Source organism: Rosa rugosa, chromosome 4, assembly GCF_958449725.1.
Source record: "Rosa rugosa chromosome 4, drRosRugo1.1, whole genome shotgun sequence".
NCBI lineage: Eukaryota > Viridiplantae > Streptophyta > Magnoliopsida > Rosales > Rosaceae > Rosa > Rosa rugosa.
Window position 1 is genome coordinate 54,245,986 of NC_084823.1, and position 16,564 is coordinate 54,262,549.

A 16,564-nucleotide genomic window follows, 5' to 3' on the forward strand; every position below is an offset into this window, starting at 1 on the left:
ATAACAAAATTAAATATTAAACTTAAAAGCACACAATATCTTCCGAGACTGTGAATATATAACAAATCTCAATAATATGATTAAAAGAATGATTTTGATCGAATCAAGCTAGAAGCCAGAAATTCTTGTGAAGCTTGGTGCTGATCAAGTAGCCTCCCCCATTGCTGTTCTTTTTCCTCACTGCAACCGTCATGCAAGCAGCATTTTGTATGCAGTACTCCACCACAACCTCGCCAACGCCCTCACCTCCGCCCCCACTACAACCTAGCTGCCACCATGTCAACCTCTTTCTTTCTTGCCCAAGAACAAGTAGAGACACCCCTTGTCTCTTTGCTTCTTCCACTATCATCTGACCCTTTTCCTTCCCTTCTTCAACTTCAACCAATGCTACCTCCACTAGCACCTATATATTCAAACTCAATTGTTAATTCAACCATATAGTTAGTACACACAGCTATTCCACTAAAGGAATTTATTGTTTGATTATTAATCTAAAATAGGACTATAATCTAATGTTTTTGATTGCCCTTACTTGGTTCATATATATTAAGCTTGCATAGTCTGCCAGTGTACAATTGATATACAAATGAAGATTACATGTATCACTCAATATGAATCATTCAACTAGCTAATCGATCGACTTGTTAGTAACTAGTCTTTGGTAACTCATTAGTAAAATAACTATTGTCTTGAGGATTAGATATATTCATGGTACTTTGTCATTCTAAACTTTCTTCCAATTTCATCCCCAGAGTAATCTAAATCAACAATTAAATGGTAGAATGTTGGATCGATGTAATGATCATGATTTTTTAGACTTTTTTTTTATCGACATGTACACACACACACACATCTCACGTTATTGCTGGGATAACTAAATTATAAACATATAAAGTAAAAATGTAGTCTTGCATTTGATAGGTTGAGTAAGAATAAACTACGAAAAAAATAAATAAATAAACTAGAGATATGAAATATACTTAAGTCTTGGTTCCAACTCATATGTTGTTCCTAAGCATATTTATGGACCAAGCAAATTTTACACAGTACTTACCCCAGGCTTGCTGATTTGACAAAGTTTTTTCAAACTGTGAAGAAGTTCAAAAGCCCTTATACCATCAAACTTCTCATTTGTGTCTGCAGCTGCAATCAAACCAATTAACGCAACTAATTCAGTACAACCCTACATAAAATATTAACAAGAAGTATTAGTAAGGCTAATTTAAGTTCAGTGACTGATGATCGATCGGATAATCACCATTAGCAAGATGAAGAAGCAAAATGGTATCATGGGTTTGTGCAGTGTGGGATAGTGCCCATTCAAGAGCTCCCTTAGCTTCCAGGCTCGAGTCCACAACCACCATTATCTTGTTGCCAATCGATTCCTCAGATTTTGAGTCCTCAGAAGACTCTTCAACCATATGGTTCAGGCTGGCTTCCGTAGCACTCAACTCACCCTTGCTAAAGCTACTATATCTGTTCAGAAGGTCTGTTGTTGAATGCTCTTCAACAGCAAGACTAGTGTTGACGGCACATGAATCATGTCGTTTAGATCTACCCTTGGGTTTCGATCGGGGGCTCGAAGGGGAAGACACCCCGAAACACATTCTTGCATAGTTCGAACACATGATCGATCAGTTTGTGTTAATGGACAATTAGGCTAAGCTAGGATATATGAATTTTGGTCGGATCAAGTATATATCTATATATACAGAAAAGAACGTCTAGCTGGAGATATATAGCTAAGCTACAGACTTAACTAGAACTCTTATCTTTTTTCCAAAGGCCATTTTAGGATGCAGATATATTTTGTTTATTGGATTGTTTGGTAAGTTATCCACAGTGTCGTATGCCACTTCTTGAACGTGCCTACCATGACCAAAACTACGTACATGAGTAGATCAACTTCTGTGTCCAATATCTATTTATATTGTTCCCCCATTTGGGGCGGAGATCCGCACGAAAACAAAACAGGGATCAAAATCTTCCTTAATTTCTACACGATGGTGGAAACCACGTACCATTTAGCATAGATGATGTTTTAGGAATCGATTCCACGACTGAGGAAGGGCTAGATTATGAGAATTGATAACCACTGCAAGTGGCCTAGTGGTTCTTGCCTAGTTGGGTGTGCTCCCCAACTTAGGTTCAAGCTGTCAATGTGGTCAGGCACTGTGCTGCAATGCATAATTGAAACATCTTGGGTCTTTGGATTCCCCTTGACAAAGTCAAAAAAAAAGATTATGAGAATTGATGTAGCCATTTACTGGGTGCTTATCTAATTTTGCTTACTTTATTCTTTAATCTTTATTCTTGCAGATCGAGTTGGGAATGTCAATTAAGCAAACTGGTAACAAACATTCGTGTGGAATGAATATTAATTAACTAATAGACCAGCAAAATAGAAAGCTACAGATGCAGAAGGCAGACCAATTTATACATGTTTGCCTGTACAATGTTGTATTGGATTAAATATTCTACTGTCCATGGATATCCCAAGTTCCTAACTTTAAAAAAGAAAAAAGAAAGAATTGTTGAATGAATATCGATTTAGTGTGCCTTATCAAACTAGGAGTAGCAATAGGAGAGAAGGTTCTAGATTTCTCAATCCTACACGGATTGGTATTCCTTATAACATTAGAACTAGTACTTTGTAATCCCTATATATAGGGCTCCTATTCTCAATAATAACAGACAATTCTCTCTCGAATCTATTTTACTTAAACACGTTATCAGCACGAGCCCCAACCACAAAACAGAAAACCAAAAACCAAAACCCGAAAATCCTCTTTCACCACCGCAGCCCCTAGCCCAAGCTAGCCGAGCCTTCGCTGCTGCCCTACGCGCCCCTGCGCCCACTGCTGCCCCGCGCGCCTCCGCAGCCCCTGCTGCCCCGCGCACACCTGCGCACACTGCTGCCCCTGCAGCGCACCTGCCTTAGCTACTTCCCTTTTCTTCTGCTGCAACTCGCTACCACTGCAGCACCTCTGCAGCCCCTACTACCTCGCACTGCTGCACGCCTCTACTCGGATTGCTTCGCTCCATCACGCCTGCATCGACACGCGCGTGATCCAAATACAAGTAAGTATTCAAGAGTAAGTTTTAAAGTTCCTAAATTTTGAAATTTAAATATTTCTTCTTCTTTTCTCGGGGACTTGAAAACCTCCCTTCTTCTACATCCCACCTTTCTTATAACGTGGGTTTGATAATTGAAAAGCGGAATCGTGGGGATTCACGCAATTAACGAACTAAGAGCGTTCGTAAGACTTCGGACTAAGAGCGTCCGTAAGCATCGATTTACGACCATACAAACATCATTGTTTCGGTCTAATCCAATTATTCTTGGAAATCGATTTCTTGGTAGCATAGCTCGGAAATCTTATTTATATTAGTTTTCGTGGAAGCATTGACTCCGAAACTAACTTGTTCTTGTTTCATCTTTCAGGATGTCAAACATGAACAAACTCGATTTTGTTCCATTGGATTATGCAGGCAAAAGGTACTTAATTTGGGTCACTGATGTCGAGATCCACCTTATTGCCCGTGATTTATTGCATACAATCCAAGAGCTTTGTCCTATTGAAACAACTCCAGACCCTCAAACTGAGAAAGATAATTCCAAGGCACTTGCCTTCATGAAACGTCACATGGATAGTGACCTACAGTTTGAGTTCATAAATGAGGATAGCGCCATAAAGCTTTGGCATGCGCTTCGCGAACGATATGGCAATGTTCGTGACTCCATACTTCCGAATACAGAAGCAGAATGGAAAGATCTTCGCTTCTCTGAATTTGACACTGTCATGCAATTTTATTCGGAAGCTCTCAGCATCAGAGCAATGATGCGTCTCTGTGGAAAAACAATCACAGAAGACCAATTGATTGAGAAAACCCTCAATACCTTCCCCGTCTATGCTATGAGGTCCTCTGACTTACTCCGGACTCATGTAAATGCAAGACGGATCACAAGTTTTCAACAGCTTATTGAAGCTATGGCCACTACTGAAAGACAAGGCAATGAACTTGTGAAAAGAAGATTTGATAGGCTTCAAGATAGCTATCAAGAGCATCGTCCTATGGCTAGAGAAAGTCGCCATCGACGTCATGATCCATACGATCAAAATGCTCAAGAAGGTAATCGCTCAAGGCGACAATCCCACGACCGTAGGAGGCGTGATTTTGAGGGACATAGGGTTAGAAACCATGGAGCCAACGTTGGCCATGGGCACCACTTTCCAACGCCACCAGTCCTAGGGACTATGCATATTGCGCCAATGCGCCTCAATCAAGGGAGAATCATCTTTATGGTGTCTATTTCTGATATGGAACGTCTGATCAATGGACCTGAATTTGCAATGTACCTACGAAGGTAGTCGCATCAGGGTGATCAAGACATCGAGTTCACAAAGACTTTAACTCTTGCGATGAAGACAAAATGCCGCAGATTTTTATAGTCTTTATTATTTCCAAGAATCATGTAATGGCAATTATGCCTTAAATCAATAAAATGACTTATTGTATTAACTCTTTCCCTCTAGGCGTACTCAAGAGTAATTGTGATGTCTAGGCAAGGTTTGATCTGAGAGAACGGTTTTAAAAGTGAGCAACGCTCCACCAAAATCTCGCCTTACCTTACCTGGTCACAACCAAATTGAAATTACCGAACGGATTGAGTGACTACGATTTGTCTACGGTTTGATTTTTATGTTGGATTAGATTTTGGTCAAGAAACTTTGATGTAATCATTGGCTATTATTAATAAAGTATCGATTTATTTTATTCAATGTCTTGGACATATTTTTTCGAACTTTATTACTTAAAAGATATAAGAGCCAATGGTTTTCATGTGGAAACACATTGTGAGAATGGACAAGAGTTCCTTTGCATCACCTCTAATGACTACGGACATAAACGAGTCTTAGAGAAACTTATGTGTCGCTTTAGTGGGTTGTATGCAACCACTATTCGAGTCATTGAATCCAACCATGTCATGAGAGATGATTTATGGGATTCCAACACATATAGGCTTTGGCACGACCGTTTGGGACACCCAGGTCGTGACATGATGATCCGTATATTAAAGACTTCACACGGACATCCCTTTTTCAGAACGAAAAGAAGTAAAACTCAGTTTTTGGACACCGAATGAGCCCTTGCGCCTCACGGCGCCGTTCACCCCCAAATCCGGCCATCCTTGGCCGGCGCCGCCTTCCCCCTGCGGCCTCAGGGTGGCATTGACGCCACCAAGGCTCCTTTGTCTCCAACTTTTACTTCTAAAGTCACTTGTGATTTTGTGGCTCAACCAAAATCCTCATTGGTTGTTTCTAAAGTCCATCATTCGTTCTGCAAAGCCTGCTCTTTAGCAAAGTTAGGATCGAGACCATCCTATGCAAAGGACACCAAAGACAATATACCATTCTTGCAAAGAATCCAAGGTGATATTTGTGGACCTATTCAACCATCATGCGGACCATGTCGATATTTTATGGTATTGGTTGATGCATCGACACGCTGGTCATATGTCATGCTATTGTCCACAAGGAACGCTGCATTTGCTAAACTCCTAGCACAAATAATTAAGTTACGGGCTCACCACCCTGATCATCCTATTAAGTCTATAAGATTAGACAATGCTGGAGAGTTTACATCAAAGACTTTTGATGATTATTGCATGTCCATTGGGATTGATGTTGAACATCATGTTCCTCATGTTCACACCCAAAATGGTCTCGCAGAAGCCGCCATTAAACGACTATAAATGGTCGCTAGGGCATTGGTAATGCGCACCAATCTCTCTATTTCTGCTTGGGGCTATGCAATATTGCATGCAGCTGTGCTTATTCGTCTGAGGCCTACTACCACTCAACCCATTTCTGCGTCCCAGATGGTGACTGGGTATGAGCCTAATGTCTCACACTTACGCATATTTGGGTGTGCAGTTTATGTGCCAATTGCGCCACCACAGGGCACCAAAATGGGTCCTCAAACACGATTAGGCATTTATGTTGGATATGATTCTCCAACGATTATCCGCTACATAGAACCCTTGACAGGCGATCTCTTTACCGCTAGATTTGCGGATTGTCACTTCGATGAGACAGTCTTCCCGTCGTTAGGGGGAGATAAGAACATCAATGTTCGACAGGAATTGTCGTGGTCTGTCCCCACTCTGTCTCATCTTGATCCCCGAACCGCACAGTCCGAAATTAAAGTGTGGAGAATTCTCGATCTTCAGAACGTAGCAGAATCGATGCCTGATGCGTTTTCTGATATCGCTAAAGTGACGAGATCACACATACCTGCTGCAAACATGCCTGCAAGGATTGATGTCCCTAAAACTAGAGGACATGACGCCAACTCAAGAGGATATGAGCATGGCGCCAACGTCCCCTCTCACAGTGATGGTGACGTTTTGGCTAGGCCCATGGCTCCTGCTAGGAAGCGCGGGAGGCCCATAGGTTCGATGGATTCTCGCCCAAGAAAGAAAGCGAGTTTTGGCACAAAATAATCCATTAATCATCGATGTGAATAATCCATCTCATGAGCATATTCCGGATTATGGTTATGTCCAAGAGACATCATTGGGGGACGCTCCAATGTCAGAACCAACTCCAGAGAATTGAGAGATCTCCATAAATTACACTAGTGTACATGAGATGATGGATAGAAATTCTATGGCGATTGATGATGCATTTGCATATCATATTGCAAAAGGAATTATAGAATATGATGATATCGAACCTCGCTCTGTTGAAGAATGTCAACGAAGAGCAGATTGGCCTAAATGGAAAAATGCGATCCAGGTTGAATTGGATTCACTAACAAAGAGACAGGTATTTGGGCCTGTAACGCAGACACCCCCAAGTGTAAAGCCTGTTGGCCATAAATGGGTCTTTGTTAGAAAGCGTAATGAGAAAAATGAGGTGGTAAGATATAAAGCCCGCCTTGTGGCGCAAGGTTTCTCACAACGCCCTGGAATCGACTACGAGGAGACATATTCTCCCGTAATGGACGTTATAACGTTCCGCTACCTTGTCAGTTTGGTAGTTTCCGAAAAACTTGACATGCAGCTTATGGATGTGGTTATAGCATATCACTATGGGGATCTAGATTCAGAGATATATATGAAGGTTCCAGATGGACTTCAATTACCCAAATCAAGTGGCTCTAAACCACGGAGCGCGTTTTCAATAAGATTAAAACGCTCACTATATGGATTAAAACAATCCGGACGGATGTGGTATAACCGTCTAAGTGACTACTTGATTGGGAAGGGATATATTAACAATGAAATTTGCCCATGCGTGTTCATTAAAAGAACAAGTTCCGGATTTGCAATCGTAGCAGTTTATGTCGATGACATGAACCTAATTGGAACTCTAGATGAGTTGAAGGAAACTGCTAAATACTTAAAATCCGAATTTGAGATGAAAGATCTTGGGAAAACACGGTTTTGTCTCGGTTTAGAACTCGAGCACCGTAGTGATGGGATTTTGATCCATCAGTCTGCATTTACTCAGAAAATTCTAAGGCGCTTTAATGAAGATAAAGCGAAGCCTGTGAGTACTCCCATGATTGGTCGTAGTCTTGAGCCCGGAAAAGATCCGTTTCGTCCAAAGGATGAGGACAAAGAACCATTAGAGGCCGAAGTGCCCTATTTAAGTGCAATAGGCGCATTATTGTACTTATCTCAATGCACAAGACCAGACATCTCTTTTGCAGTGAACTTGTTAGCTCGACATAGCTCTGCGCCAACACGCCGCCATTTGATTGGTGTAAAGACAGTCTTTCGATACCTAGGAGGTACGATTGATATGTGCCTATTTTATCCCTACAGAGAGAAGAGGAATGACGGAAGAATGGGATCGGACCCCATTAGGCATGGAGCCACCATCCACCATGACAAAGTGGCCGGCCATATTGCCGCCAACGCCGCCACCAACACCAAGGGTGGCCGGCCTCACCCTACTCCCCTCCATCAAAACGACAATGATGTTTTGATGGGATTTGCTGATGCAGGGTACCTCTCTGACCCTCACAAAGGTCGCTCCCAAACTGGTTATGTCTTTACCATGGGAAGCACTGCGATATCTTGGAGGTCTACGAAACAGACCATTGTTGCTACTTCCTCGAATCATGCAGAGATTATTGCTCTACATGAAGCCGTTCGTGAATGTATATGGCTAAGGTCTGTGATTCGACATATTCAAGGAAGTTGTGGTTTGAAGTCTACCACAGATGAACCTACATGCATTTATGAGGATAATGCAGCTTGTATTGAACAAATGAAGTTAGGTTTCATCAAAGGCGACAACACCAAGCATATATCGCCTAAGTTCTTTTATAATCAGCAACAACAATCACTTCTAAAGATTGAAGTGAATCAAATCCGATCAGAGGATAATGTAGCGGACTTATTCATTAAGTCGTTACCTAAATCCACCTTCGAGAAACATGTGAAGAGCATCGGATTGAGAAAGTTATCCGAACTCCCACGATTGTAGCAATCAGGGGGAGATATCGACATCATGGGGAGTTATGATGTCTACATGTTCGATCTCGAAGAGTGAAGGACGTGTTGTGCTCTTTTTGTCCTTCGACCAGGGTTATTTTTATCCCACAGGGTTTTTGTTACCTGGCAAGGTTTTTAACGAGGCAACGGATGAAGCGTCACCACCAAGTTTGAAGCGGCACAAGGGGGAGTGTTGAAGGAATATCGATTTAGTGTGCCTTATCAAACTAGGAGTAGCAATAGGAGAGAAGGTTCTAGATTTCCCAATCCTACACGGATTGGTATTCCTTATAACATTAGAACTAGTACTTTGTAATCCCTATATATAGGGCTCCTATTCTCAATAATAACAGACAATTCTCTCTACAATTCTCTCTCGAATCTATTTTACTTAAACAATAATTAAATTAATACTGATAATCGAATTAGGATAATTTGTCATGGATATGAAATATTCAAGTCAATTATTCAACCACCTATTAGGTTAATTGATACTAGTAATATTACCGCCACCGATTCCTCAGTTTCCTAAACCAATTGCCTTGGTAAAAAGTTTGTAGAAAGTCATCACCCATCACCCATCATCGATCTATTAATCTTTTCTATCACTTTTTTTTTTGTCCTTTTGAAATCAAAATACAATAGGATCTTTTTTTTCCTTTTACAAGATGAAAGTTCATTAAACAACCAAACCAACGTACAGCGAGGGAAGATTACAAAAAAGAAGAAAAAGCGACTAAGGAAACTAAACAGGAGCAGAAAAAGCATCAAAGCAGATAAGTATATGCGATAAGGAGGAAGGAGGCTGAATCATCCAATCAGCCGGACACATCCTCCTGCGAGCCAAACAGGCTAAGTGATCAGCAGGGATCTTAAACAAGCAGCAACAGATATTTTTTAGCCTAATAACCTGATAATATATCTATCCATCTTAATTTCAGTCCTATATCTTCATTCAGAAGGTTGAAACTTCTAGAGTTCTAGTTTCTTAGGTCTATGGTATTGGGAATTCATGCAGTATACGTTTAGTTCTGGGCCCAACTTAATTGTTTTCCCAGCAACAGTGTATGTGGAATTGATTTGTAGTTGAGCTGAAGCTAGCTAGCTAGCTAGTTGGCCCATGACAGATCGAGCTAGCTAGCTATGAAGAAAATAGGTATGTTAGTGATTACATATCATCATCTTTTCAAAACCAGAAGGTGATCAGTTGGCTACTAGTCTCAAGAAAATGATCGTGAATGATTATATACCAAAAAAATTGTAAACAAGATCGAGTAGGAGTGAGCAGGAAGCAGCAAATCATATACATGGAATATGCTCGTAAATACGTTTCAAATAATAATAATAATAATAATAATAATACAGAACTTAATTTAATTATCAACAGAGAACCTGATGCTTGCGTTCTTGAATATATCACAAGTTAATTTGAGAACAGTGCCCTTAATCATATATATATGTAAAACATTACTACATACACAAGGTGATAGCTAGTTTTAGGTAGCCCGCCCGACGTAACTATATAAAACCACTTTTTTCTTTTGGGCTAAATTTCCAATATTCAATTTACACCAGACACTTAATATTTGACCTAGATTACAGACAAATCTATACTTACTTAATTAACTCTCTATAACTACTAAAAAAGTAGTTCTGTATATCTTCTATTCATTAAGGTGGCGGAGCATCCAAGGCGGCAGGAGTGTATTACTGTTGGCAGCAGCGGCAGCTAGATGTTGAGGCGGAGGTGGAGGTGGGGTTATTTCTTCATCATGATCATAGTCTCCAGATGAGCCTCTGCAATTAATATTTATCAATTCAACTCCACATCTACTTGTTACCTAATTTCAACTTGATAAGCTCACAACTGTAATATCAATATACTTGACAGAAGAACTGATCATGGAGAAAGATCAAAACAAAAACAAATGTAGTAGCACGTACCTGAAATTCAAGGACTGCAAAGCCTGAGGTAGAAAGGCACTGCTGGAGGAGGAGTCCAAGCTATGCCTCTGCATCTGCTCCCATTGTGCCTGTGCCTGTGCTTGTGGGGCACTGCCGGCTACTGCTCTCTCCTTCTCCTTCTCCTTGACCTATATTAATTTCATAGATGCATAAACATGGCTCAAGTAGCTAAGCTAGAACATTACAGTGAAATTAAAGAAACTCAATTTTTAATTTTCATATTAACTGTTCATGTATATACCATTTTTGTCAGCAAATTATTTTTCTCCTGCAACACCTTATCCTGTCATGGAAAACAAATCCAATCCACCATATATTCAAAATTATATATGCACAATTTTATTACATGTATACAAAAATTAAATGTCTTTTCTTGCCTTCTTCTGGAGCACCGAAATGGATTCGTACATAAGTTGGTTCTGTATGTGATCAAACAAAAAATCATAATCCCATTAATTTTGTTCTTAAACTGACAAAACAAAACCTTATATATATGTGTGTGTGTGTGTGTGTATATACGTGTAGATATGTATAATATATGCAAGTGATTCAATCTATCTACACTACCCAAAACTTTCTGGTGTATTCATTGATTTGTACCTTTCTAGACCTTATGTGCTTCAGAGCAGAATCAAGTTGCTGCTCCAAATTCTGAAGCTCTTTCAAACTTAAGGATTGTAGGTCTTCCCCCATAAAATGACTGCAAATAAGAACAAGGCAAAATGTAATGATATTTATCACAACATATAATGAAAACGTAAATCCTTTCTTATTTAACAAAATTGGTGCGTACCTTTGATTTCTCTGTAAAACCTCCACCCTAGCTTTGAGCTTTGCATGTTCTAGAGTCCAGTTTCCCTATACAACGTTAAAATTACGGAATAAGTAATTCAGTAATATAAAAACACATTAGGAAAACAACATGCCCTTTGAGGTGATAATCAGGAGTGTGCATGGCATACATTTGATTGATCTTGATCGTGGTCGTGATCGTGATTATTTCCAAGAAGCTGCCGCTCTGCGTATGAGTATCTTTCATACCTTTCCAGGATTCTTTCCATGCTATCAATAAAAGAATAACTATCAGTGACTACTCAAATAACCCTCAACCAGGTTTGGCACATTTTCCTTCTTTTTGCTGCATAATTAACAAACATGTTAACATGAAAATGGCTTAGAGTGATTTAAGGTTTGGCTCCAACTAACCTAGCTATAAATTTGTCTTGGGTCATTAGCATTCATATTCTACCCTAGTGGTTGGAAATGAGAAATTAAGGGTGGCCGGGACCGTGGTACTTGGATTCGAGCCAGCGAAACCAACATAATCGAACGATATTGGAGAATTGGGCTCCATTTGGATAGAATGATTTCAAAACAACAATTTCTACTTGACAACAAATCTAAATTTGGTCAAAGGAGACAATATTAAAGCAAAATGATTTGATGCGACTTGAGATGCATGACATTTTGAAAATATTTGAAATAACTACATGAAAAAAGTCATTTCATATTGATGCTGTTTAGTTGTTTTAAGTCAAATCGATAATATTCTAAAGAAGCAATAGTGACATTTCATTGTTTAGTAAATCCCCACACTCCATCTACATAAAGCAATAGGCTACGGGTCTTTCGGACAAAGATATTTAACAAGATGAGCAAATAGGAAGATATTCCTTGATCAAAATTAAAATTAGAAGATCAAGGATAGATCGATATATGTGTCTATATATGCATGTACATGAGCTACCTAAGATTGAATCCAATTGTAACTTCCGCTGAACTCCCTAAACTTGACCGACATGCTTATACAAGATTACTATTGGCACATTTGATCCAATTACAATTTAATTGTTAGGGATATTCCGTATATCCTTGTAGAACTAGGGGTCGTCTAGGGTACCTTGATGTATGTCATACCCTTATTTTTTTAGTTTTAATAAATTAATGTAGTGGAAATCTATTGAACTAGTTAACAGGTTATCCACTTAAATGTTGACATGTGTTATTTTAAAAAATAAAATTTACTATATTAACAACATATTCTATATTGATATGTAATACTGTTCAGAAACATGTAACATATATTGTCAAAATAATAAATTACATCTAGTAGAACTAAAATTACGACTTATGACTACACTTATTGTGGTTATTGTAATTGAGTGGTCAAAGATGTAAATATCATAGTTGAACAACTTTTATCAAATGGAGAACATTAATTATCAAATGGAGAACCTTTTTACAATATAAAGTACTTACATATCTTTTGGCCTAATATTAATTTTACCATGTTCACAACACAATTGTCGTCAGAATTGTAAAATGGTTGATTATCTTGTAAATGATGAAGTTTTTGAAGTAATTCCTACAAATAGAACAAAAGTGACCACTTTTACATCAATTGTTGGGGGTCGTGGTAAAATATGTAGTCATTGTAGTAATCATTTCATTAATGAAAAAAACATAAAGATTTACCATTGTGACAACAAATTTGTTATCACACTTGTTAAATTATCTATAAACTAGTACATTAGTTTAGGTGGAGTAATTACTACAAATAGAACAAAAATTACCGCTTTTACATCAATTGACATGGATTATGGTAAAATGCATGGTCAAAAATTACCACTCTGACAATAAATTTGTTGTCACACTTGTTAAATTGTCCATAAACTAGTACATAGGTTGTAGGTGGAGTAATTACTACAATACAAAAGGTATCGTTTTTATATCAATTGTTGTAGTTTGTGGTAAATTACGTCGACTGAAAGTAATTATAACTTCAATGACGGAAATTACACAATATATTACTTTAATTACGCAAGGGAGAACTTCATTACACCAATGAGAACATACGTGGTTTTAGTCAAAATATAATGGTTTACCTATATCATAACACATTGTGGTAACATTTGTAATTTAGTTCAAAAAGCAGTAATAACAAGTTGTATGTGAAGTAGTTTAGATAATTCATTAAATAGATAATTCATTCGTTATAAGAACAGGAAATTACATGTAGATCAATTAGAGAGCCATTCCGATCCTTTTTTCAATCCAGATAACTAGAGATTGCTCAACAAGTGAGCGTTTTGCAATGGTATTGGCTACTATAGAGGAGTGAAATTCACACTCATCATTTTACAATCCAAAATTCATGTTTTATTTTTCAGTAACTTAAATTTTTTTTTTTTATAAGAATTTTAACAAAAAAATGAAAGAATAAGTGTAGATTACAAATTAAGAAGTGTAAATTTCACTTTCCCTACTATATTGCCTACACGGGGATGATACTAAATCAAAGTGTGGTTTGAAAACGTATTGCCTTCTTCAATCACATCATTCATATGCTTTCTTCAATCAAAGTACATGCATGCTTCTTTGAAAGCATTGTTTTAATTTCTTAGGATCTTATTCAAAAATTCTTTTCTTTTTGTCCACATTCAACCGTTCATTGGTATAAAAAGTTTACTGTTAAATCTTCTACAGGTAGAATTAAGAAGACATGTACCAACTACAAACTAGTTCCTTTTAGTAGGCAACATTTCCTCTGTGTGGTTCTATATATCTGTACAGATACCCTATTGGTTACATTTTCTCTTTGTGGTTACATACTCTCCCTCTAGCTAGCTAGAAACCCTTTCTTTTTGTGGTTCTCTCTTATAAGTCATTAATCACTCACGAGGCTAGCTAGGGTATGTGTACTGATGTGTAGGTCCTTTGTGGTTCTTATAATCACGGCTACATATATTATGTGTGTGTGTGTGTGTGTCCAGTGCACTTCAGTGCTATGGTACTATACAGTGTAATATATAGTGCAAAGAACTGAATGATCGAAGATAGAAAAACCAAGGATCTTGGAATTTATATACATTAACTTCAAAGTAAAACGTACTTAGACAAAGTTTAGGAGCGATTAACTGATAATCAAGGATGTAAAGTTGGGTAATTGCTCGCTGCAGTCTCGATGCTAGAGCAAGAGAAAAGACAGCACTGCTAGCTAGCCCGCCCATTGTATTTGACTGGACGATCAGATCAGCACAGTTTTTATCTCTTTTTGTTTTCTTCTGGATTATGCAATGAACAGATTCATGTCGTACGTACCCTCACAGAAATACCCAGGTAACTGTTTACTCTCTAGTCATTACTCAACCAAGTCGATCTTAAACAGCTAGCTGCTGGTCAATTCAACTTTTTTGCATGAAAGAATGAATCTAAAGAGAAATTCCCCCCAGATTAAGAAACTAACTGATTAAACGAGCTAAACTCAAAAATAATTCAATACACAAAACCTAACTAGTAGGTAACCAGTACTGCATGAACCATAAAATTGCCAGAGATGAAACGAACAAATATAGAATTGCGGAATAATAATATGAAATCTTAATGCCCAAGGATAAGAAGATCGAAGTAGGATATATATTACATACCAAGAATCAGACGAGTACTCGAAGAGCTTGCCTTTGGTGGAGAAGACTATCAAAGCGACCTCAGCATCGCAGAGCACAGAAATCTCATGCGCCTTCTTGAGCAGCCCAGACCTTCTCTTCGAGAAAGTCACCTGCCTATTGATCTTGTTCTCTATCCGCTTCAACTGAACCCTTCCCCTCCCCATTACAAAATGAACCAACCTAATTTCCTGACAGATCTCTCTCTTTCTCTCTGTGGAAAAAAAAAAAAAAAAAGACACACCAAGAAAATGGGAGATTGAGAGAGAGAGAGAGAGAGAGCTGGAGAATATATTTGGGTTTCTATATATCCATATAGGTGGGTCTGCTCTACCTGTGAGAGGCTGATCTATGGTTTCATTATATGTATATTTATACGAAAGTTGAAAACCTCCATGGGCGGAGATGGTGGGATTTCCAAAACCGGAGTAGTTTCGTCAAAACGTTGTCGACTTGCCATTGGCCAGAGCCTCTGTGACAATCGTTTATTGGTGGATTTGTATCAGATAATGATGGGCCCGAAACCACATGTTTTCCTTATTTCAACTTAATTAATTACCAACCTTGCCATGATCGTACCAGTGTTTCTGCATGTTAAGAGAAAAAAGTGTGTGTACGGCTCATGAAATAGAGGATCTTTCTTTCTTCTTTTTTACTCTTTTTTTTTTTTTTTTACTTTGCTTTGGATACCCCCTTCATGATTTTACTGTGGATTTTGTACCATGTGTATGTTATTGGCCAGATTTAATTTAGCACTGTTTTGGATTATCATCTCCGGGTACTATGATATTAATTCCTTAATTTGTGTTGGGGTTCTCAAAGGAGTAATATGCATGTCATTCCAATTTTTCCTTAATGAAAGTGAGATATCATTAAATCAGAAAGTCACTTTAATAATTTTGATATCGTATGTATCAATATTACTATTCATTGTGTCTTCTTTACAACCTACAACGCACTCATCAATTTCGAATCAGGCTTTTGTTGATCTTGTCGAATGATTTACTAATTTTTACCGTTTCAATCTCATTTCTCTCTACAACACGCTTTACAGTTTTAACTAGAGTGTTGTTAGTGTAACCAAAAATCTACTAATTCTAATCGTTTCAGTCTTTCTTAGAGGTTCTTCGTTGACTTACTCAAGTCTTTGTAAGCGCTTTGCAGAGACTTATGAGTGGGTGTTGCTCGAAATAAATTCGGTAGGAACCAATATACATTTATAAGGACCCTACATTTAACCAATTTTTCTGATATCAATGATATTTTTTCTTCAGAGGAAAAAAGCAAATGTATAGTATCAACTATCAAGTACCAACTTGAGAAAGTGTAATGATTTGTTCTAGCTAGGGGTCCACAAGGTTAATTCCCGTCAGTCAAAGTAAAAACATACAATGATACTGTGTAATTTGTAATTTCTTCTGTTGGCCAAACAGAAATAAACGCATGCCCTGGTTTTAGGTTCCATTTTTGTCTTGTACACCAAGCTCGACTAGTCAATTCCTATATATATATATATAGAGTCCCGCAGTGGCAGAGCCAGAATTTGATCTCAAGTGAGGCACTCGAATGTTTTTAAAAAAAAAAAAAAACATTTGAGACATAAACTGTATACCAAAATTTTAATAAACATTAAAATATTAGA

At 38.1% G+C, this 16,564-nt stretch overlaps 2 protein-coding genes across 3 annotated transcripts; both read right to left on the reverse strand.

The window, feature by feature from the left end:
• Positions 1-1,660, reverse strand: LOC133742224 (universal stress protein PHOS32-like). The gene is made up of 3 exons (XM_062169904.1): positions 1,259-1,660; positions 1,055-1,143; positions 1-403 (listed from the first exon to the last, which is right to left on the reverse strand). Exons 1-3 carry the CDS (start codon positions 1,626-1,628, stop codon positions 104-106), a joined length of 759 nt encoding a protein of 252 aa, XP_062025888.1. The 5' UTR covers positions 1,629-1,660; the 3' UTR covers positions 1-103.
• An 8,220-nt stretch (positions 1,661-9,880) lies between these two features.
• Positions 9,881-15,363, reverse strand: LOC133742709 (truncated transcription factor CAULIFLOWER A-like). Of its 2 annotated transcripts, XM_062170391.1 has the most exons (8): positions 14,905-15,360; positions 11,440-11,539; positions 11,271-11,335; positions 11,078-11,177; positions 10,855-10,896; positions 10,719-10,760; positions 10,457-10,605; positions 9,881-10,309 (listed from the first exon to the last, which is right to left on the reverse strand). In XM_062170391.1, the coding sequence occupies exons 1-8, from the start codon at positions 15,087-15,089 to the stop codon at positions 10,177-10,179; spliced, it is 816 nt and encodes a 271-aa protein (XP_062026375.1). In that variant the 5' UTR covers positions 15,090-15,360; the 3' UTR covers positions 9,881-10,176. The 2 variants fall into 2 exon arrangements, with proteins under 2 accessions (XP_062026375.1, XP_062026376.1); XM_062170392.1 differs by lacking the exons at positions 10,719-10,760; positions 10,855-10,896 and having other exon boundaries at positions 14,905-15,363.
• Between the last annotated feature and the right edge of the window lie 1,201 nt (positions 15,364-16,564).